The following is a 25,494-nucleotide window of genomic DNA, read 5'->3' as shown; positions in this document are numbered from 1 at the left end:
GAAATACAATGACTTGGTTTATATTATTGTATATACTAGGTCATAAAATCAGTGTCAGTTGAGTCGGTCCATAGGTTGCCTGTAGGGATTTTTAATGTCCAGCAGATGTCAGTATTTAGTGACACAGTATCGACCCAGTATCAATACAGTTTTGCAATGTGTCGAAACGCTTCATGACGCCTCATCAACCCATCACTAGTACACATTATTTTTACAGTAACTCAAATTGAAACTGTACTTTAATGTACTCTTTATTAAACAAAAGACAGTATTTTAGTTTGAAAAAACTCCACAATCTGGGTCATCGCTTGCCGTTTGCCTAAGCACTGGTGAAAAGCTTTGCTCTATACAAGTAATTAAAAAATACAAATAATTTACCATTTGAAAGTGTTGTTTAGGAAATTTTAACTTGAAGTAAAAGTCTTGCAGTATTTATAACACCAATCATACTTTGTTTACTGTAGAATGTTTGAGATGACAAGCAAAAAAACTAAAGAACAGAGGAAAAAAAGTTGTCTTTACTCCCACAAAACGTACCGAAAAAAAGCAAAATGCTGGTCTTAAAACCGAGGTACGGACCGAAGCGTGGGTTACTTGTACTGTTACACCTCTAGTAAACACAATTACATAAATGAACACAATGACAGTTGTCAGCTGTTAGCATATATTAACTCCATCAAACATGGTGGAAATGTCTTTTACAAGATACTGCAGTATTAATCAGTAGGGTTGCAATGGTACTCGCTATAATCCTGCACGGAACAATCCGACTTTAATTTTTTGAAAATAATCGTGATATTAATCGAGATCGGATGATATGAAAAAATTAATCGGGATAATGTTTCTATCATTAATTTTGAAATGTTTCTATCACTAATATACCCAATAACATATTGTGATACACAGTATATCGTTATCACAGGAGGATGCAAAATATATTACGAGAACGATTTTAGGCCATATCGCTCCTCCCTATAAACACACACAGACAATCTTTCTATATTGGAGTGGGGGCCACATTTCCATGAAGCTAAGAGCCCTTCACTATTAGTGCTATTTTCAGAATAAGCACAATATTGGTGCAGGTTAATGGGAGATGTAGTTTACCTGAGGAAAGTCTCTGTAGCCCAGCTTACATTCGTTACATTTCTCTCCTCGGAAAGAGTCCCGGCAGAGACAGCAGCCTGTGTTGATGTTGCACTGCTGGCTCACTGAGCCCACCACGCTGCAGCCACACTCCTGCACGCAACACAATCACAACATAAAGACGGTCAACAACGCTGAGTGAAGGTTTAGTGGTGGTGGTGTGTGTGTGGGGGGCCGGGGGGGGGACTTACCTTGCATCCAGTCATGATGTCGTGGCCCCAGTGGTTGGGAGCGCAGCGGTCGCACCTCTCGCCCACCGTGTTTGGAGGACAGATGCACTGTCCTGTGTTGGCGTCACAGTTATTCCCCACATGGCTGCAGAGACACGCTGGGACACAGCAGACAAGACAAATTAGAGACTAATACCCACTAACCACTTCCTGTTTTTGCAGTAATGTGTATTTTTCCCAAGTAAAAGTACAGTAGAACTTTGATTCACCAATGGTTCTTCAAATCGGTTCGCACATTGTAAAGTTTGTATAATGAAGCAAATTTCTCCATAAGAAACAATATAAATATGAATAACGCGCTCCAGCCTCGACAAAAGTCCAGATTTTAGTTCAGGTTTGAACGCAATATAAAGTGCTACACAGTATTGTTTATTAAACAAACAAAAGGACAGACTGTGTCTTTCATAACAAGCCAAAACAACAACAACAACAAGCTGAACTGTACTCTGTATGCTCTGCTCTGCCCGCACGCACGCACGCACGCACGCACGCACGCACACACACACACACACACACAGACACACACACACACACACACACACACACACACACACACACACACACACACAAAAGTCCCTTTGGCGTCTTCACAAACGATCCGAAATCACAAAAATCCATAACTTTATCAACCATATTGCTACAATAATAACCACTTTAAAAAGTAAAATCCACTTACCGTATTTTTCAGACTGTAAGGGGCACTTAAAATGTTTTCAATTTCTCAAAAATCAACAGTGCGCCTTATAACCCGGTGCGCCTAATAAACGCACTAATCCTTCAATCAATTTTATTCGGTACATGGTGTAATGATAAGTGTGAGCAGTGGATGGCAGTCACATAAGAGATGTGTGGACTGTAGGCTGACACCTATTCAATTAATGACGCTGGCAAGTACATGTAAGCAAGCAACACCAACATTTTGATCAAATCAAATCAAACTATCTATAGAGGGCTTTTCGTACATAAAAGAAATGCAACGCAAAGTGCTCTACAGACTTAAAAACAATACCCTGATGACCCAGATCCCGCATTATTGCACACACACACACGCACACAAAATATATAATATATGAACAAAAGAATGCATGGCTGAGTGCAGAGGAGACATGTGAGTAAACACTATCACAAGGGGGCATCTGCACCAGGAGGTCATCAGACCATGGCCACCAGGAAGCTGACACAAAGCGCCCCCACAGCACGGCCGATAACCCCTGATGCAGATGGCTCCTTTTGAGGAACGCTGGAAAGTAAAAATGAAAAAAAACTGTAAATTTGTAATAACCATGAGTAGGAATAAAGGATAAAATACAAGTAAAACATATGAAGATAAATTCAAATTACAGTAAATATATAATACATATAACTAAATCAAATTTAGAAAAGTAATTCTATACTCAATGAGAATATATAACATTACACCGGGCGCTCAAAAATCTGTCAAAATGTTTTAGTATTACAAAGGCACACCGCTTGATGGAACAATGAGCATTATGGCTACCATAGTCAGACGTACTGTGCTTCAACAAACGGGTGTTATTATGGTGTGTGTGTATATTACCCCAAAATGGCACCTATTAGGAGACATGATCTGGGGTTTTGTTTCGCAATATTATGCAAAACCAACTTTTCTTACCTATTGGTTCCCCCTGATGTAAATTTGGGCTCTGCATAAGTCCCGAAAATTTGCGGGCATCCATCATTGTAGTCCGTGCTCTAGTCAACAAGCTCCTTCTTTTTCTCTATCTTCTTGTTGTGGGGCATTCATCCTCCGCTGTTGCCATTTCTAATACAAAATAGCGTACTGTTCTAACTTATATCTGTCAGTAGTCTCGCTATGGAAGCGCTAAAAACTACCGGTACAACAATGATGACGGGGTAAATAAGACGCCGCATTCTGAAAGAGACGGTCAGAAAGCGACTTGAAGATGGTCTGTAAAACAATCTATGCAACATTTTGACCAAAGAACCACCATTACATGTTATGTAGACCAAAAGGAAGTGTTTGACACGTATCCATCCATCCATCCATTTTCTACCGCTTGTCCCTTTCGGGGTCGCGGGGGGTTGCTGGAGCCTATCTCGGCTGCATTCGGGCGGAAGGCGGGGTACACCCTGGACAAGTCGCCACCTCATCACAGGGCCAACACAGATAGACAGATAACATTCACACACTAGGGCCAATTTAGTGTTGCCAATCAACCTATCCCCAGGTGCATGTCTTTGGAGGTGGGAGGAAGCCGGAGTACCCGGAGGGAACCCACGCAGTCACAGGGAGAACATGCAAACTCCGCACAGAAAGATCCCGAGCCCGGGATTGAACTCAGGACCTTCGTATTGTGAGGCAGACGCACTAACCCTTCTTCCACCGTGCTGCCCTGTTTGACACGTAGAAAAAAATAAATCAGAATATGACCCCTTTAATGCGCCTTTTGTACGAAAATAGACCTGAATAGACAGGTAATTGACAGTGCGCCTTATGGTCTGAAAAATACAGTATATTAACATTGGCAAAGGAGGAGCTGACGAGAAAGAAGCAGACAAAGGGGGAGACGGGTGGAGGAGGGTATGTGTGTGTGCTCTTGGAAGAGGGGCCGCTGAGCATTTCTTCTCTGCTTTGGTAAAAGTCTGCTTTGGCATCTTTCTCCAGAAAAGTCTGGTCTCATCACAATTAAAACTTGTTAAATTCTTCCCTAATTGTGAGTCCTATTAAAGGCCTACTGAAACCCACTACTACCGACCACGCAGTCTGATAGTTTATATATCAATGATGAAATCTTAACATTATAACACATGCCAATACGGCCGGGTTAACTTATAAAGTGACATTTTAAATTTGCCGCTAAACTTCCGGTTCGAAACGCCTCTGAGGATGACGTATGCGCGTGACGTAGACCGGGGAACACGGGTATGCCTTCCACATTGAAGCCAATACGAAAAAGCTCTGTTTTCATTTCATAATTCCACAATATTCTGGACATCTGTGTTCGTGAATCTGTTGCAATCATGTTCATTGCATTATGGAGAAGGAAGCTGAGCAAGCAAAGAAGAAAGTTGTCGGTGCGAAATGGACGTATTTTTCGAATGTAGTCAGCAACAACAGTACACAGCCGGCGCTTCTTTGTTTACATTCCCGAAAGATGCAGTCAAGATGGAAGAACTCGGATAACAGAGACTCTAACCAGGAGGACTTTTGACTTCGATACACAGACGCCTGTAGAGAACTGGGACAACACAGACTCTTACCAGGATTACATTGATTTGGATGACAAAGACGCAGACGTGCTACTGTGAGTATGCAGCTTTGGCTTCTAAACATTTGATCGCTTGACCGTATGTGCGCAACTTTTTTTTGCGTATGTACGTAACTTTTTAAAAATATATAAGCTTTATGAACCTTGGGTTAGGTGAACGGTCTTTTGGGCTGAGTGATTGTGTGTGTTGATCAGGTGTTTGAATTGTATTGGCGTGTTCTATGGAGCTAGGAGCTAGCATAAGAGCTAGGAGCTAGCATAACAAACACGCAGGTGTTTTTATGCAGGATTAATTTGTGGCATATTAAATATAAGCCTGGTTGTGTTGTGGCTAATAGAGTATATATATGTCTTGTGTTTTATTTACTGTTTTAGTCATTCCCAGCTGAATATCAGGTACCGTGAGTATGCAGCCTTGGCTGCTAAACATTTGACAGCTTGACCGTATGTGCGCGTCACGTACGTAACTTTTTAAAAATATATAAGCTTTATGAACCTTGGGTTAGGTGAACGGTCTTTTGGGCTGAGTGATTGTGTGTGTTGATCAGGTGTTTGAATTGTATTGGCGTGTTCTATGGAGCTAGGAGCTAGCAGAGGAGCTAGGAGCTAGCATAACAAACACGCAGGTGTTTTTATGCAGGATTAATTTGTGGCATATTAAATATAAGCCTGGTTGTGTTGTGGCTAATAGAGTATATATATGTCTTGTGTTTATTTACTGTTGTAGTCATTCCCAACTGAATATCAGGTCACCCCCGGCTCTCACAGCATCTTCCCTATCTGAATAGCTTCAACTCCCCACTAGTCCTTCACTTGCACTTTACTCATCCACAAATCTTTCATCCTCGCTCAAATTAATGGGGAAATTGTCGCTTTCTCGGTCCGAATCTCTCTCACTTCATGCGGCCATCATTGTAAACAATAGGGAACTTTGCGTATATGTTCAACTGACTACGTCACGCTACTTCCGGTAGGGGCAAGCCTTTTTTTTATCAGATACCAAAAGTTGCAATCTTTATCGTCGTTGTTCTATACTAAATCCTTTCAGCAAAAATATGGCAATATCGCGAAATGATCAAGTATGACACATAGAATAGATCTGCTATCCCCGTTTAAAAAAAAAAAAAATCATTTCAGTAGGCCTTTAATGTACTCCTCCCAAACAGTCTTTTTTTTTTTTTTTTTTTTTTTTTTTAACTCCACAGTGATTGCCTCCTTTTTTCAACAATGGTCTGTTGTCTTTTTGGGACTCCCATTGAGTTAGCAAAATGGACAAAACTTGTTGAAAGGCCAAAAAAGGCTACACATGCTGAAGCGCTGAGAAGTGACTTGTAGTGTGCTGTGCAGCAAGTGACCGGGAGGGCTCCGCCTATCCAAAAATGCTGCGCCCTGCTTTTTGCCTGCAGGCGACGCAAATGACGGAAAGAAGCGTTTCTATACAGAGACACGGTTCGCACACGGTGGCACATTTGGCTCGATCTAAAATTGTGTAAACACAGGGGTGGTTCCACTGTAGTGATACAAAATTGGGAAACACTGTTGCCCATATGGAACTACAAACTTCTTCTTTACTTTGTACACTTTAATTCAAATCCTGACCTGTCTCCAGTAAATTAGCAGCAACATTAAACACTGAAAGCCTATTAAGGCCGAGCCAGCGCAAATAAATCCCAAGCTTATCATTAGTTGTGACAGTGTGACTAAGCAGGCGGTGTTTGTTCCTGCCTGTTCTTGGCTGTCATTTGTGGTTGGCATATTGCATAAGGAGATATGAGGGGAGAGCTATTCATATTCGTATTCATATAGTCGTCACTCGTAATCCACATTTCAGGCAGCACAAATAAAGTTGGGGCACCTGCTGCCTGCAGTGCCAACTACTTCGGGTGGATGATTCAAACGTCTCAAATATAAACATAATAAAAGGATAGAAATAGGCTTTGGGTGGCACGAACATGGCCCTGGACAGCGCCAGCAGAACTCTAAAACAAGTTTAACCTTTAAGTAGGCGTGAGGCAAAATGATCCGCATTTCCTGCATTGTTAGCCGCCGCACACTAACAGTTTTTTACTAATTTGACGCACGGTAAAGGGAATGGCGTGTGCTCATGTCTTACACACAGGAGGAAAGGGCCCCTTTCATCGTACTTTACCTGACACAAGAAACGTGACAAATTTGGGGCATGCACTATTCACTCAAGACGCCGGATGGCAGGAGAGTGCTGAATATTTTAAAATGTGTTTTGTGGCAATTCCAACTTTGACCGCAGCGTCAGTTGCCAAGTAGAGTGGCGCTTTCCATTATTTTCCTCTCACGCGAGATCCACCCGGGAATGGGGCCACATGAATCCCTTCCCTACTGCAAGGTTTGTGGATGATGGGCAAAAAAACCCAAAAGAGCAGTTTTCTTTTAGCAGTCAAGAATCTGGTGCTACAATTTCTTATGCTCATACTATAATTCACTGTAAAAATTATTCTTTAAAGACTTCAAATAATCTTATAGTCAGTTTTTCCATACATGCAGGACATAATGTTGTGTTTTTACATTATATTTTCATAGTGACGTATGTGACAGAATACTTTAGTATTTAATTATGTAATGTTATGAACCAAAAATACTTTCTGCTACAAGGTTGTAATGATATATCATTTAATTTGATTATTGCATCAATTCCGTATCGTACTTTTTGTCAGAACAGCTATCACAGCGATACGATTCCGACCAGGGTTGTACGGGATACCGGTACTAATAAAGTACCGCGGTACTAAAGAATTAAAAAATATACCACACTCCCTTTAAAAATACAGGCGCTTTCTTTTTTCATGGACATGATGGCGCGTTGTGGTGACATTGCTGGTAATATGAGCCAAAGCGCATGTGAATCAACACACACAGAGAGCACTTACAAGCGGGAACAGTGTGGAGACGGAAGAGGGAGAATGGCCGTAATTTGGATAAAGGTGAAGCTATAAACACGGAGGTGCCGTTCTGCAAACGACGGTTTAAAATATAGCTAGCCAGCAGCTAATGCCCCTCCGCCATGTTTTAGCTACATCTAAATCAAAAATCCTCACCTCCATGGCGACAAAAAAAACTATGTTTCTTACAAGTGTCATCCCTGCAAGACGAGGAATAGCTAAACATGTTTCACTACATAATGTAGGAGGATACAATAGCTAATTGCTAACAGCAAGCTAGCGTCCTGAATGTAAACAAATGGGTGGATCTTGTACTTGGTAACAGAGCTGGATATAGTTGGTACTACAATGATTACATCAATATTTTTGAGTATCACAAAATCTTTTGTAATTTTTATTTTGTTTATAATCTCAGGAAATATGTCCCTGGACACTTGAGAACTTTAACTATGACCGATGTATGATCCTGTAACTACTTGGTATCGGATCCATACCCAGATTGGTAGTATCACCCAAAACTAATGTAAAGTATCAAACAGAAGAAAAGTAAATATTAAATTTTAACAGAAGTGAATATAGAACATGTTAAAACAAATAAGCAGATATTAACAATAAATGAACAAGTAGATTTAATAATCTATTTTATACTGCTTGTCCTTCATAATTTTGACAAAATAATAGAAAGGGAAATGACACAATATGTTACTGCATCGGTCAGCAGCAATATTAGGAGCCTTTGTTTGTTTACTTACTACTAAAAGACAAGTTGTCTAGAATGTTCGAAGAAATATATGTTTAATGCATCATATGATTTTCTGTCAAAATAAAAGCAATAAGGAGATTTTTTTGTGGTGCCCTTTATTTGAAAAAGTATCAAAATGTATTTTACCAAAACATTGGTATCGGGACAAAATTAATTCCAACCCCTGCCTTTAACTCAAGGCCCAGGGGCCAAATTTGTCCCACCACTTGATTTAAAGTGGACTGCCACATCATTTTATATTTTATGACACATTTATTTATGTGGCCCGATACTTCATTTTATATAAAATGCCGCAATAATTAATGTTGCCCTCCACATCTTTTTATTTGAGCCGCCGAAAATTTTTATGTGGCCCGCCAAATGTTTTTAAGTAGTCCACCGCTTCATTTTATGAGGCCTGCCATTTAATTTATGTGGCCCACTACGTCATTTGTGTGAAATGCTGCGATAATTTGTGTTGCCCGCCACATCTTTTTATGAGTTCCTGCCGCATTATCTTATGTGGCCCGCCACATCTTTGCATCTTTTTATGTTGCCCGCCGCATAATTCTATGTGATATGCTGCCCTGATTTATGTGGCCCGCTACGTAATTTTATGTGAAATGCTGCGATTTTTTGTGTTGCCCGCCACATCATTTAATGTGGTCATGCCGCATCATCTTAAGTGGCCCGCCACATCTTTGCATCCTTTTATGTAGCCCGCCGCATAATTCTATGTGATATGCCGCATTATTTTTGCGTGGCCCGCTACGTCATTTAATGTGTTCATGCTGCTTAATTTATGTGGCCCGCTACATCATTTGTGTGAAATGCTGCGATAATTTGTGTTTCCCGCCACATCTTTTTATGAGTTCCTGCCGCATTATCTTATGTGGCCCGCCACATCTTTGCATCTTTTTATGTAGCCCGCCGCATAATTCTATGTGATATGCTGCCCTGATTTATGTGGCCCGCTACGTCATTTTATGTGAAATGCTGCGATTATTTGTGTTGCCCGCCACATAATTTAATGTGGTCATGCCGCCTCATCTTATGTGGCCCGCCACATCTTTGCATCCTTTTATGTAGCCCGCCGCATAATTCTATGTGATATGCCGCATTATTTTTATGTGGCCCGCTACGTCATTTAATGTGTTCATGCTGCTTAATTGATGTGGCCCGTTACGTAATTTTGTGTGAAATGCTGCGATAATTTGTGTTGCCCGCCACATCTTTTTATGAGTTCCTGCCGCATTATCTTATGTGGCCCGCCACATCTTTGCATCCTTTCATGTAGCCCGCCGCATAATTCTATGTGATATGCTGCCCTGATTTATGTGGCCCGCGACGTCATTTTATGTGAAATGCTGCGATTTTTTGTGTTGCCCGCCACATCATTTAATGTGGTCATGCCGCCTCATCTTATGTGGCCCGCCACATCTTTGCATTCTTTTATGTAGCCCGCCGTATAATTCTATGTGATATGCTGCCCTGATTTATGTGGCCCGCGACGTCATTTTATGTGAAATGCTGCAATTTTTTGTGTTGCCCGCCACATCATTTAATGTGGTCATGCCGCATCATCTTAAGTGGCCCGCCACATCTTTGCATCCTTTTATGTAGCCCGCCGCATAATTCTATGTGATATGCCGCATTATTTTTGCGTGGCCCGCTACGTCATTTAATGTGTTCATGCTGCTTAATTTATGTGGCCCGCTACATCATTTGTGTGAAATGCTGCGATAATTTGTGTTTCCCGCCACATCTTTTTATGAGTTCCTGCCGCATTATCTTATGTGGCCCGCCACATCTTTGCATCTTTTTATGTAGCCCGCCGCATAATTCTGTGATATGCTGCCCTGATTTATGTGGCCCGCTACGTAATTTTATGTGAAATGCTGCGATTTTTTGTGTTGCCCGCCACATCATTTAATGTGGTCATGCCGCATCATCTTATGTGGCCCGCCACATCTTTGCATTCTTTTATGTAGCCCGCCGCATAATTCTATGTGATATGCCGCATTATTTTTGCGTGGCCCGCTACGTCATTTAATGTGTTCATGCTGCTTAATTTATGTGGCCCGCTACATCATTTGTGTGAAATGCTGCGATAATTTGTGTTTCCCGCCACATCTTTTTATGAGTTCCTGCCGCATTATCTTATGTGGCCCGCCACATCTTTGCATCTTTTTATGTAGCCCGCCGCACAATTCTATGTGATATGCTGCCCTAATTTATGTGGCCCGCGACGTAATTTTATGTGAAATGCTGCGATTTTTTGTGTTGCCCGCCACATCATTTAATGTGGTCATGCCGCATCATCTTAAGTGGCCCGCCACATCTTTGCATCCTTTTATGTAGCCCGCCGCATAATTCTATGTGATATGCCGCTTTATTTTTACGTGGCCCGCTACGTCATTTAATGTGTTCATGCTGCTTAATTTATGTGGCCCGCTACATAATTTTGTGTGAAATGCTGCGATAATTTGTGTTGCCCGCCACATCATTTAATGTGGTCATGCCGCCTCATCTTATGTGGCCGCCACATCTTTGCATTCTTTTATGTAGCCCGCCGCATAATTCTATGTGATATGCCGCATTATTTTTGTGTGGCCCGCTACGTCATTTAATGTCTTCATGCTGCTTAATTTATGTGGCCCGCTACATCATTTGTGTGAAATGCTGCGATAATTTGTGTTGCCCGCCACATCTTTTTATGAGTTCCTGCCGCATTATCTTATGTGGCCCGCCACCTCTTTGCATCCTTTCATGTAGCCCGCCGCATAATTCTATGTGATATGCTGCCCTGATTTATGTGGCCCGCGACGTCATTTTATGTGAAATGCTGCGATTTTTTGTGTTGCCCGCCACATCATTTAATGTGGTCATGCCGCCTCATTTTATGTGGCCCGCCACATCTTTGCATCCTTTTATGTAGCCCGCCGCATAATTCTGTGAGATATGCCGCATTATTTTTACGTGGCCCGCTACGTCATTTAATGTGTTCATGCTGCTTAATTTATGTGGCCCGCTACATCATTTGTGTGAAATGCTGCGATAATTTGTGTTTCCCGCCACATCTTTTTATGAGTTCCTGCCGCATTATCTTATGTGGCCCGCCACATCTTTGCATCTTTTTATGTAGCCCGCCGCACAATTCTATGTGATATGCTGCCCTAATTTATGTGGCCCGCGACGTAATTTTATGTGAAATGCTGCGATTTTTTGTGTTGCCCGCCACATCATTTAATGTGGTCATGCCGCATCATCTTAAGTGGCCCGCCACATCTTTGCATCCTTTTATGTAGCCCGCCGCATAATTCTATGTGATATGCCGCTTTATTTTTACGTGGCCCGCTACGTCATTTAATGTGTTCATGCTGCTTAATTTATGTGGCCCGCTACATAATTTTGTGTGAAATGCTGCGATAATTTGTGTTGCCCGCCACATCATTTAATGTGGTCATGCCGCCTCATCTTATGTGGCCGCCACATCTTTGCATTCTTTTATGTAGCCCGCCGCATAATTCTATGTGATATGCCGCATTATTTTTGTGTGGCCCGCTACGTCATTTAATGTCTTCATGCTGCTTAATTTATGTGGCCCGCTACATCATTTGTGTGAAATGCTGCGATAATTTGTGTTGCCCGCCACATCTTTTTATGAGTTCCTGCCGCATTATCTTATGTTGCCCGCCACCTCTTTGCATCCTTTTATGTAGCCCGCCGCATAAATTTATGTGATATGCTGCCCTGATTTATGTGGCCCGCGACGTCATTTTATGTGAAATGCTGCGATTTTTTGTGTTGCCCGCCACATCATTTAATGTGGTCATGCCGCCTCATTTTATGTGGCCCGCCACATCTTTGCATCCTTTTATGTAGCCCGCTGCGTAATTCTGTGAGATATGCCGCGTTATTTTTACGTGGCCCGCTACGTCATTTAAAGGCCTACTGAAACCCACTACTACCAAACACGCAGTCTGATAGTTTATACATCAATGATGAAATCTTAACATTGCAACACATGCCAATACGGCCGGGTTAACTTATAAAGTGCAATTTTAAATTTCCCGGGAAATATCCGGCTGAAAACGTCTCGGTATGATGACGTTTGCGCGTGACGTCACGGAGTTTGCGGAAGTATTGGGACACAAACAGCTCTGTTTTCATTGCAAAATTCCACAGTATTCTGGACATCTGTGTTGGTGAATCTTTTGCAATTTGTTTCATGGACAATGAAGACAGCAAAGAAGAAAGCTGTAGGTGGGAAGCGGTGTATTAGCGGCCGGCTGCAGCAACACAACCAGGAGGACTTTGAGTTGGATAGCAGACACGCTACCGTGAGTACGCAGCTTTGGCTTCCAAACATTTGATCGCTTGCCCATACATGCGTGCCGCTATGTGCATGTCACGTACGTAACTTTGGGGAAATATATGTGCTGTATGAACTTTACGGAAGTGAACGGTACTTTGGGCTGTGGGATTGAGTGTGTTGTGCGGGTGTTTGAGTTGTATTGGCGGGTTATATGGACGGGAGGGGGGAGGTGTTTGTTATGCGCGATTAATTTGTGGCATATTAAATATAAGCCTGGTTGTGTTGTGGCTAATAGAGTATATATATGTCTTGTGTTTATTTACTGTTTTAGTCATTCCCAGCTGAATATCAGGTCCCACCCGTCTCTCACAGCATCTTCCCTATCTGACACGCTTCCACTGCCCTCTAGTCCTTCACTTTCACTTTCCTCATCCACAAATCTTTCATCCTCACTCCAAATTATTGGGGTAATCGTCGCTTTCTCGGTCCGAATCGCTCACACTGCTGGCGTCCATGATTGAAAACAATGTGCAGATGTGAGGCGCTCCACAACCTGTGACGTCACGCTACTTCCGGTACAGGCAAGGCTTTTTTCATCAGCGACCAAAAGTTGCGAACTTTATCGTCGATGTTCTCTACTAAATCCTTTCAGCAAAAATATGGCAATATCGCGAAATGATCAAGTATGACACATAGAATGGATCTGCTATCCCCGTTTAAATAAGAAAATGTAATTTCAGTAGGCCTTTAATGTGTTCATGCCGCATTATTTTAAGTGGCCCCCTGCGTCTTTTTATGTAGTCTGCCACCTAATTTTCTGTGGCCCTCCGCATAATTGCATGTGTTATGCCGCTTTAATTTATGTGGCCTGTCACATCATTTAATGCGATCATGCCGCATTATCTTATGTGGCCTGCAAAAAAAGGCTGGAATGAAATGCATGTATGATTCTTTCGATTTTGACAGACAAATGTAGTGCATCCAATCCAATATATGGTTCACTTTAATATTACCTGATCCAACAACAAGTAAAACAAGTTATCTATTAATCTAAAAATGATAATAAACAAAAAGAGTTTCCTATGAAAATTGTGTCACAAGACTATTATACATTTATATTCACTGTTGCACGCGGCCCTTCGGAGGAAGCCGTATTTGCAATGTGGCCCTCAATAAAAACGAGTTTGACACGTCTGTTTTAAGCAATGTCTCTTTTTGTACTGTTAGTGTTTGCTTACGTGTGCAGCCTCCTTCCTGGAAGTTGAAGAACCCTCTCGAGCAGCGATCACATTTAGGTCCGCTGACACCCGGCTGGCACCGACACTGACCGTTTTCGTCGCAGTCAAACGACTTGGAGCCAAAGGAGTTACAGTGACACGGCACGCAGTGTCCACCTGTGGCGATGCCGTATGTCTGAGGCTGGGGACACACAGGAACAGACAAGGTGTGAGGGGGTCAGACTTCCGAACTCTTTAAGGGCTTCACATCTTAGACACGGCACAAAACACCAGGCAATTGTTGGGGGTTCAGGGAGTAAACTGTGGGGAATGTCATCACATTGTCAACTAAAGTACAGGAAATTAGCGCGAATGAGGACATCAATGTCAGCTTCGCAAAAATATATTTAAACTGGGTTCTCACACCTGAAATAAAACACATCAACCAAACTTTTAATAAGCACTTCAAACCAGTACCATGCACCAATTGGAACCCAAATATTATTTTTTAGGGCACAGGTGTCAAACTCAAGGCCAGGGGGCCAGATCTGGTCGCTACACCACTTAATTTGAACCGCCACATCATTTTTATAAGGCCCGCGAATGCCTGAAAATTTGTCAATAGTACTTTATCTTTTCTTACTAAATATATATTTGTTTTTTCCATTTTGACAGAAAAAATATATATGTACAGCATGAAATTGCTTACATTTTAAACTTTAATAGTATCCAATATTGCAATAAATGTTATATTATCATACTTTGCAAACAATTTTATATAAATAAAAACACTTACATATCTGCTTGACTTATGATTCTAAAGCAAGTTATCCATCAAATTGTATGTTGTAAAATAAAACATTGAGAACATACAATAGATTTTGAAAAACACTACGCCTGTTTTTTTACTGGAGGATTCTGACCGATCAGCCAGTGTTTTACCATTAAGTCTATGGTTGTTGTTTTGCAGTATATTACTGTAAATAGAAAAAAAAAATATGTCAAAAAACTGGCAGCTCAAAAAAAAAAGTGGTAAAATTCCTGCAACTGAGCTGCCATTTTTTTTCCCAGTAAAAAAACAGTGGTCCTGTTTTTTTATTTAGCATTTGAAAAAACAATGTATATTTTACAGTAAAATGTTCGTGACTGAGTTGCACTTTATTTTCTGTAAAATCCAAAGATTTTTTTTAACACTGTACGTAAAAAAAAATTATACATATATATATATATATATATATGTATATATATATATATATATATATATATATATATATATATATATATATATATATATAATAGTGAAACATATAGACAAATTCATATATTGTTTGCTGTGACAAGCGGCCCTCTGACGGTCGCCATAACTGCGATGTGGCCCTCAATAAAAAAAAGAGTTTGACACCTCTGCCTTAGGAGTATTATTGTGCAACTTCTTAATAAAGTATAATAAAGACTTGGAAGTATCACACACCCATGCTTCTTAACGCCATCACTCCCGTGCAGTTTTTTTTTACCCCCGGTTTGTAAGCGCCCCTAGGACAACCGCCTGTGCGAGAGGGCCCGCCCCATCTTTGCTGCACTGTCTCCATAGGGATGCGTTCCACCGGGCGCCGCGTCTCCCGTCTCTCGTAACCCCGCTGACGCAAGTCACAGCGGCGGCCCGCAAAGCCCGGGCGACAGAGGCAGCGGCCCTCGGCGTCGCAGCGTTGAGAGACGGAGCCAAAATGGCTACAGCGACAGGCCGTGCACTCCTGGTGCTTGGCATCCCACCACCAATTAGGCTGGACCAATCACAACACAGATCACATTGAGTTGGAGAGAAAGTGGGCTTATAACTACTGAAAAAAAGGAATACCAAAAAACTAAAACATTAAGTTTGGGTCTCACCACAAATTATAATACTGTAACAAAAGCTATTAGGTTATCAGAAAAATTTAACAAATTATAATATTAGAAATGTATAGTATATATATATATATATATATATATATATATATATATATATATATATATATATATATATATATATATATATATATATATATATATATATATATATATATGTGTGTGTATATATATGGATGTATATATATACATATACTGTATATATACATCCATATATATATATATATACATACATACATACATACATATGTATATATACATATACATACATATATATACATATATGTATATATATACATATACATAGATATACAGTATATGTACATACACACACACATATATATATATATATATATATATATATATATATATATATATATATATATATATATATATATATATATATATATATATATATATATATATATATATATATATATATATATATATATATATATATATATATATATATATATATATATATATATATATATACATACATATACTGTATATACACATACAGTACAGGCCACACACACACACCTTATTTCAATGGGTTTTCTTTATTTTCATGACTATTTACCTTGTTGATTGTCACTGAAGGCATCAAAACTATGACACCTGTGAAGCGAAAACCCTTTCAGGTGACTACCTCTTGAAGCTCATCGAGAGAATGCCAAAAGTGTGCAAAACAGTAATCAGAGCAAAGGGTGGCTATTTTGAAGAAACTAGAATATAAAACATGGTTTCAGTTATTTTACTTTTTTTTTTGTTAAGTAGATAACTCCACATGTGTTCATTCATAGTTTTGATGCCTTCAGTGACAATCTACAATGTAAATAGTCATGAAAATAAAGAAAACACATTGAATGAGAAGGTGTGTCCAAACGTTTGGCCTGTGCTGTATACACAGTATATATGTATACTATATAGTATACATGGTCTAGGGCCCAAGTATATCACTGATATGCTCCCACTATATACGCCCTCTAGATCACTAAGATCTTCTGAGACCAATCTGTTAGCGGTTCCAAGAGTAAACTCAAATCAAGGGAGATCATCATTCAGTCACTATGCAACACATAGCTGGAATAAACTTCCTGAAGATGTCAGACTCTCCCCAACTCTCACTACTTTTAAAACTAGACTGAAGACTTTTATGTTCACCTTAGCTTTCAGCTAAATCTTTTAATCTTTTAACTTTTAACGTCTGCACTGTTTTTATTTTTATTGTCTGCATTTTAATTTTGCTTTTATTTTCTTTCATTTCACTTTGTTGTCTGTGAAGCACTTTGAGTCTGCCTTGTGTATGAAAAGCGCTATACAAATAAAGTTGCCTTGCCTTGCCTTGCCTATATACATATGTGTATATACCTGTATATACACACATATATATGTATATAAACATATGTGTATATATTTGGGTTGTCCCGATACCAATAATTTGGTACCAGTACCGGTACCAAAATGTATTTTGATACTTTTCTAACTAAAGGGGACCACAGAAAATGGCATTATTGGCTTTATTTTAACAAAAAATCTTACAGTACATTAAACATATGTTTCTTTTTGCAATTGTGTCCTTAAATAAAATAGTGAACATACAAGACAACTTGTCTTTTAGTAGTTAGTAAACAAACAAAGGAACCTAATCTAGCAGCTGATGTATGTGTAATTTTACTTTCTATTATTTTGCCAAACTTATTAAGGACATGTGGTAGAAAATTAATTATTAATCCACTTCTTCATTTACTGTTAGCATCTGCTTATTTTCTCTTTCAACATGATCTATCTACACTTCAGTTAAAATGTAATAATCACTTATTCTTCTGTTGTTTGATACTTTCATACTTGCCAACCTTGAGACCTCCAATATCGGGAGGTGGGGGGTGGGGTGGGGGGGGTGTTGTGGGCGGGGGGCGTGGTTGGGGGCGTGGTTATTTACCGCTAGAATTCACCAACTCGAGTATTTCATATATATATATATATATATATATATATATATATATATATATATATATATATATATATATATATATATATATATATATATATATATGTATGAAATACTTGACTTTCAGTGAATTCTAGCTATATATATATATTTATTTTATTTACATAAAAGAAATACTTGAATTATCTATCCATTAGATGGCAGTATTGTCCTGTTTAACTTCTCTGTTCATGACTGAGAAATCATTTCGGCCACCGTGTTCAATGGAGAAGTCTGTTGTACATATTTACAGGCAACCTTCCCCTTCGAACTGTCCTGGATGAACTGAAATTCTTGTTTCCATTCGTTTTGGAACTTGCAAGCGTATTTATATTGTGGGAAAGCGGACGTGAGAATAGGCTGTCCCCACTCAGTCTCGGGTCCGCATTGAGCTGGAGGGGGCGTGGCCTCCAGCTCCGGCTGAATACCGGGAGTTTGTCGGGAGAAAATCTCTGCCGGGAGGTTGTCGGGAGAGGTGCTGAATAACGGGATTCTCCCGCTAAAAACGGGAGGGTTGGCAAGTATGGATACTTTACATTAGTTTTGGATGAGACCACAAATTTGGGTATCAATCCGATACCAAGTAGTTACAGGGTCATACAATGGTCATAATTTAAGTCCAGGGACATATTTCCTGAGTTTAGTAACATAATATAAATTTAAAAAAAAAACGAAAAAATACTTTGTGATGCTAAAACAATATTGATGTAAGCATAGTAGTATCGACTAGATATGCTAATGTACTTGGTATCATTACAGTGGATGTCAGGTGTAGATCCACCCATTTTAAGCAGACTGCATGGCAAAATGATTAACCCCCTGTTCCTCTCATGAGAGGCCACCCAGGAATTGGGCCATATAAATCCCTTCCCTACTGTAAATAAAAAGAAAAGACAACTGGTCGTATGGTTATGAAACAACTGTAATGCAAACTAGTAAAGGTGTAAGGGATAATCATAATGAAATGATTCCTTCTGAAATGATGTGTCAAAACACTTACCATGCAGTCGTCACACTGCCGTCCAACCACGTTTACTTTGCACCGGCACTGGCCGCTCTCCTTGTTGCAGACTTGTGAGACAGAGCCGTTAATGTGGCACTGACAGGCTGCACGGGGGGGGGGGGGGGGGGGGGGGGGGGAGAAGAGGCATATTTTGCATCAATTATGTGGATTTAAAGTGTTCACTTCACACTACTTTAAAGCGCTTAAGGTGGTCTTCAGGAGTAGTTGTCAACATCCACTTTATTCATCCTCAGCACAGTTCTGCTCTCCTCAAATAAACTCTCAAGGCATTATTTGATGCATTAAAGAACCGAAACGCCAAAACAAGGTTTTGTTCTTCTCTGGCAACATTTTGGATGGGAAATATAAATATTGTGTATGGAGGTTAATTAGTGTCTTTATTACGAAAGCTTTTGTTTGACACTTGATTTATGTAACTGAATTTTTTTTATTGCAATTTTGGGAAATGAATTTTTTTTATATCCAATTATGCTGACAATTACATTCAAAACAATTTGTTAGCAAAAAAAGTGTGTTTACAAATTTAGTGTAAAACAATCAAGTGTTTTAAAATTGAATGTAAAAAAAAAAATCAGTGCTGAAAAAATAGTGTAAAAAAAATTCAGTGTATAAAATTTGGTGTGGAAACATTTCCCTATGGGAAACTGAGTAACACACGTCGCACCGACAAAGCTTAACCTAAAGTTTCTATAACAATCTACAAGGTTAATACAGTTAGCTCCTTTCTTCCCATCCATTTATCTGCTTTCTTTTGTATTTTAAGTTATCATTACATATATGTATTGTTGCATTTGAAACAATTGTATTGATGATAATAGAGGTAATATTGATATTCATTATCCATAGTGCTATTTCTATTGGTATTTGTATTGCTCCATTTGTAGTGTAATAATGTTCATCATTTTTGTGTTATTTACTTCACTAACTGCTTCTTTGCTATCACTTTCGTATCATATTTGTACATATCCTATTTGCTGATGCTGTTCTGTTGTTGTTGTGTTTGTTGTTGTTGTTGTCTCTCTGTCTTAACCCCCTCTTGTCCCCGCAATTCCCCCATCCGTCTTCCTTTTTTTCTTTTTCTATCCCCTCCCGCTCCGGTCCGGCTTCGCCAAATAATATCTATCCACCCATTTTCTACCGCTTGTCCCTCTCGGGGTCCAAATAATAGTATAAATCAATTTAATAAAGTCAAATACAAATAAGGCAACGAGAGAAGTATCCCACACTTCTCTTTTCGAAAGTAAATCTGTACAGCAAATTTGGGAATCTACATCAACAATATGAATTTTCCTAAGACATAAATTAAAACAATTAAATAAATAAAAATTAGGTGTAAAACATTTATGTAAAAAAATCAGCTGTTTCAGAAAAGCAAGGCTCACTTCCGGTACACTGAATTTTTATACAGGAAATTTTAAAACAGAGTTTTAAACACACGCATTTTGCCAAAAAAAATGTAAAATGAAATTGTCAGAATAACTGGATGTAAAATAATACAGTTCACAAAATTCTAATGAAAAAATGCCGTTTCATTAATTCAGTGTCAAAACAAAAAAACTTTTGTAGTAATAAAAAAAAAAAGACCTCCTTAAATGTGTACTTACAGCAGTGTTTCACAAATAGTGGGTCGAGAGAGAATTTTTTTTTGCATCCACACTCTCGTATTCATGTTGGAATGTTGGAACGACACATAAGCCTGCAGCTAGGTGGCAGCAGTGCTAAATCTAATCGGCAGGCTCCCTGTTCGACCCAGTAAAAGTAGCAAGTACACAGCAACACGTGTACAGAGTTAAAGGTTTGTGACAGGAATGAAAAGGAGGCAAGGAAAACAAGAGATTTTAAAAAAAAAAAAGACCCGGAAGTAGAACAAACAATACAAAGTCTTTGGATTCACAATCCTTCCACTACCTTTTGCAACATTCTATCTTTGTAAGATGTTTTTTTTTTCACTGTTGCTACAATAAAAATAGAGTGCAAATCCCAGCAAAACATTAAACTAGAGTTAGGAGTAGCAATATCAAGTTTAAAGCCCAGATTTGTAAAGATCCATCCATCCATTTTCTACTGCTTGTCCCTTTTGGGGTCGCGGGGGGGGGGGGTTTGCTGGAGCCTATCTCAGCTGCACACTGGCGGTAGGCGGGGTACACCCTGGACAAGTCGCCACCTCATCACAGGGCCAACACAGATAGACAGACAACATTCACACACTAGGGCCAATTTAGTGTTGCCAATCAACCTATCCCCAGGTGCATGTCTTTGGAGGTGGGAGGAAGCCGGAGTACCCGGAGGGAACCCACGCAGTCACGGGGAGAACATGCAAACTCCACACAGAAAGATCCCGAGCGCGGATCGAACCTAGAACCTTCGTATTGTGAGGCAGACGCACTAACCCCTCTTCCACCGTGCTGCCCATTTGTAAAGATGTACACTGCAAAAATGACTCAATGCAGCCACTAAATACAAACAAAATCATTTTTTGTTTTTGTTTTTGATGTTTTAACTTTTCTGCGCATCTAGTCGAGTGTTGGTAAATTGCATTGAAGCTGAATGTGTTTAAATTAAACAGACAAATGTGGATAGAGATTTAACGATAAACGGTGTAATGATAAACTACAGTAATTAGCATTACTGTTCTAAATTAAAATGACCGTAAAACCGCGATTGGTAACACTTGGGTAAAGTCTCAGGGACACTGCTCATTTACTGGAGAAGCAAGCTAAAAATTCTAACATGCAAACAAAGCACTAACATATTTGTCCATTAAAAGGCAACATTTCCCAATCTGAACTTGTATAAGCACATTACTGTCTGAAGATATTCATTTGTGTCACATAAACCGGACACAAAAACAAAAACCACTAATGCTTTTAAAAAATAAAACAGTAGAAGATGAACTTATTTAAACACTCAATTAAAAATAATAAAATTACAATATTTTTTTTGACAAAAAAGTATATTGGGTGACTATTTATTGTATTTAAATTTTTTTTAAATGAAACTTGGTGGTGTGTATGAGTACTTTTTGAGCACATTCAACAATAATGATAAAAACAACAACCGTGATATGAAATGTTCATATCGTTACATCCCTAGTTGTGAAATAAATACAATGAATATTTGTGTTTCCTAAAATACATTTTAAAAATGCTCAACTTGATGTACATTAGTTGTCTTCTGCATAGACTTAATGTTCAGGGAAAGTACATGCAAATATACACTTCTATCCCTCCTGATAAGCACAAAAATAACCCAAAATAGATCGTAGATGTTTATTTTGGAAAGGAATAACGTGGTAAAGCTGACATGCGACAAATGTGTACAGTTTTAAAAACAATTATACAATGGGTCTGGATGGATTTTTGCCTCATTTCTGTGAGAATCCTGAATGTTACTGAAGCATTAAGGAGTCGGGGGGGTTGTTAATTTATCCAAGACGGGTGTTTGTGTAATAATATCATGACGCAGCCCTCTGAGGGCTTGAGTAAATGCGATGTGGCCCACGTTGAAAATTAGTTTGAGGCCCTTGATCTGCTTAGCAAAGAAGGTGATTATAAAGAATATAACTAAAAGCGTGCGTTGTGCAGACAAATATATACATAATGTAAATAATAGTAGTAGTAATTCAATTTACTGGGGTCACGGAAAAATACAGAAAATAATTGACAACTTAAAGCCGTTTTTTCTCATGGGGCATGTGTGACCTGGGGAACATGCTTTATCAGTATCATGCTTCAAACCCTGCTTTTAAAAGCTGCTCACTGTAGCCATTAATCCTGACTTCCTCATTTTGGTGACTGTTTCATAATTGGACAAAACGTCTGCACAGGTTACGTTTTTTATAGGCCTTGGTTAGGGATCGGTACCAAAACTGATACTTTTTTTTTGGCACAGGCTGAATCCCGCCGGTTGTACTGGGTATTGGTTCACATTAAATCCAACAATGCCATGTTTCTGTTGCTGGAGCCTATCTCAGCTGCATTCGGGCGGAAGGCGGGGTACACCCTGGACAAGTCGCCACCTCATCGCAGTCAGTCGGGAAATGTTGATTTTGTAGGAGTGTAGGCAGAGAAACGACGGAGATTTATTCCTCTTTGGAGAGCCAAGTAACACTCCGTTTATTTTCAGAGAGAACAACACAACAACAACAAAAAAACTGTCGCACAGGTAATTACGTCAGCACCACAGAGGTGTGTCTCAACACTTCAAAGTAAAAGCACCTATGCACCTATGCAAGTAAACATGGGCTAGAACGCAGTGAATTATAACCGTAATAATTAATAAGTGTCCTGTGTGTGTATATCCACCACAATTTCATAATTAATTTACAGCGCCGAAATCTTATTGTTTTCTTTTCGATGTCCCGCCCTCCACGGTTTTACCAATTAAAAAAGTATGTGAGTGTGTCACATCCAGGTTGCCAGTTACGCACCGCCATCTTTGTCTGGCTACTGCCACTGGTAAAGTTACTAAACATGTCAGACCTTAGTGAATCTAAAAGGCCTTGTTACGATTCTCAACTTATTCATGACAAAGCCAGGGACAAAACGAGGATTTGTATCGGGGATGCCTTTGAAAGATGGAGATGATTGAGGGTGGAGAAGATTTTTTCATCTGACGCCAAACTTGCCAATTTCCTCCTTGATAGATAAGTCAGGAATTCACGTTTTCTTATTACTTGTAATAAATGGAAATGGACATTTCGTATGCAAACTAATGATCTTGTCTAACAAAACTAGTATGTTCGTGCAATGAATGCTTAGCATGCTAGCCCGGTCAATGACACATCGACATATAGGCTAAGGGGGGAAATATACCTAGTGGTTAGAGTGTCCGCCCTGAGATCGGTAGGTTGTGAGTTCAAACCCCGGCCGGGTCATACCAAAGACTACAAAAATGGGACCCATTATCTCCCTGCTTGGCACTCAGCATCAAGGGTTGGAATTGGGGGTTAAATCACCAAAAATGATTCCCGGGCGCGGCTACGCTGCTGCCCACTGCTCCCCTCACCTCCCAGGAGGTGATCAAGGGGATGGGTCAAATGCAGAGGACAAATTTCACCACACCTAGTGTGTGTGTGACAATCATTGGTACTTTAACTTTAACTTAACTTAATACGCCCACTAGCCTGTATGTCGATGTGTCATCCAACTGACAGGGCAACATTTATTTTCGAGAAATAAAACCTACGTGGATATGGGTAGTGTCAGCGCCTATTTCGTTCTCAATATCTGATACGCTGAGGTAATGGGTTCCGACACTAGCACGGCTGTCATGGCAATGTGAAACGTATGGAGACAGCCAAATCACATGATAAAATGATTCCTCATTTGTGTTTGCATATTGCGGACTACATGTACCAAGTTATATGGCAATCTGAAATGTTTGAAACAGTAGCCTGTAGGCATACTTTGGTAAAATGTCTCCTCTTTAGTTTTGGGCGTACATCATGCCTTTTTTCACCAATTGAACCATTACTTGCGCTGGTTGTAGTTCGTTTTAGTCTTTGTTTTCTGATAGTACTGACAATAACCATATGATTGCCATATGTTGTGATATTGTACGCAGGCATGACATACTTCTTCCTGAAAATAGCCTAATTTCTGAGTAAAATGTGTTGGTTAGAGATTTGTTATTGACAAAAAGCTTGTAATTTCAGCTATTATGGTCCCAGCACATCAACCCCTAGTAATAGGCAGTGGAAGTTCGAAGTTCCTTGGAGTGGCCCAGTCAGTCGAGGTGGATTCGGCTGCGTATCTGGCAACCTCAGTCAGGGAGAGGAGGAAGGGACTACAGAATTTTCACCGTGATTGCAGTACCATTTCTGGCCAGATTTTTACATACGGCTCCTAAAAAAAAACGCTCCAACATAAGTAAAGTAGGGCTCCACTTTTTCAAAAATGCGATAGCTTGATGCCAATATGCACTGACATGTTAAGCCAAAGACATGCACCTGGGGATAGGTTGATTGGCAACACTAAATTGGCCCTAGTGTGTGAATGTGAGTGTGAATGTTGTCTGTCTATCTGTGTTGGCCCTGCGATGAGGTGGCGACTTGTCCAGGGTGTAGCCCGCCTTCCACCCGAATGCTGCTGAGATAGGCTCCAGCACCCCCCGCGACCCCAAAAGGGACAAGCGGTAGAAAATGGATGGATGGATGTTAAAGCTTAGCAATGGAGATTTTACACCTCCAAATCTTTTAATGAAAACTACAACAAAGATACACGTTACAATCAATCAGCTGGTGCGGAATAAGTATATTACTTACAGCAGGGGTCACCAACACGGTGCCCGCGGGCACCAGGTAGCCCGTAAGGACCAGATGAGTAGCCCGCCGGCCTGTTCTAAAAATAGCTCAAATAGCAGCACTTACCAGTGAGCTGCCTCTATTTTTTAAATTGTATTTATTTACTAGCAAGCTGGTCTCGCTTTGCCCGACATTTTTAATTCTAAGAGAGACAAAACTCAAATAGAATTTGAAAATCCAAGAAAATATTTTGAAGACTTGGTCTTCACTTGTTTAAATAAATTAATTATTTTTTTTACTTGGCTTCTTATAACAGTCAGAAAGACAATTTTAGAGAAAAAATACAACCTTAAAAATGATTTTAGGATTTTTAAACACGTATACCTTTTTACCTTTTAAATCCCTTCCTCTTCTTTCCTGACAATTTAAATCAATGTTCAAGTAAATTTATTTTTTTTATTGTGAAGAATAATAAATACATTTTAATTTAATTCTTCATTTTAGCTTCT

At 39.6% G+C, this 25,494-nt stretch overlaps 1 protein-coding gene across 2 annotated transcripts in view; it reads right to left on the bottom strand.

The window, feature by feature from the left end:
• Positions 1 to 25,494, bottom strand: part of lama2 (laminin, alpha 2) — a 558,082-nt gene that overhangs the window by 196,125 nt on the left and 336,463 nt on the right. For both annotated transcript variants that reach the window (XM_062033747.1, XM_062033746.1), the window contains 4 exons: positions 18,718 to 18,824; positions 13,841 to 14,021; positions 1,338 to 1,474; positions 1,108 to 1,239 (listed from right to left, as the gene is read on the bottom strand). In XM_062033747.1, the coding sequence (XP_061889731.1) occupies positions 1,108 to 1,239; positions 1,338 to 1,474; positions 13,841 to 14,021; positions 18,718 to 18,824 (557 nt within the window). The remainder of the gene's footprint in view (positions 1 to 1,107; positions 1,240 to 1,337; positions 1,475 to 13,840; positions 14,022 to 18,717; positions 18,825 to 25,494) is intronic.

This window comes from Entelurus aequoreus, linkage group LG23, assembly GCF_033978785.1.
Source record: "Entelurus aequoreus isolate RoL-2023_Sb linkage group LG23, RoL_Eaeq_v1.1, whole genome shotgun sequence".
Lineage (NCBI taxonomy): Eukaryota > Metazoa > Chordata > Actinopteri > Syngnathiformes > Syngnathidae > Entelurus > Entelurus aequoreus.
Note: the sequence above shows the minus strand (reverse complement) of the source record. Positions and strands in the feature narration are given on the sequence as shown.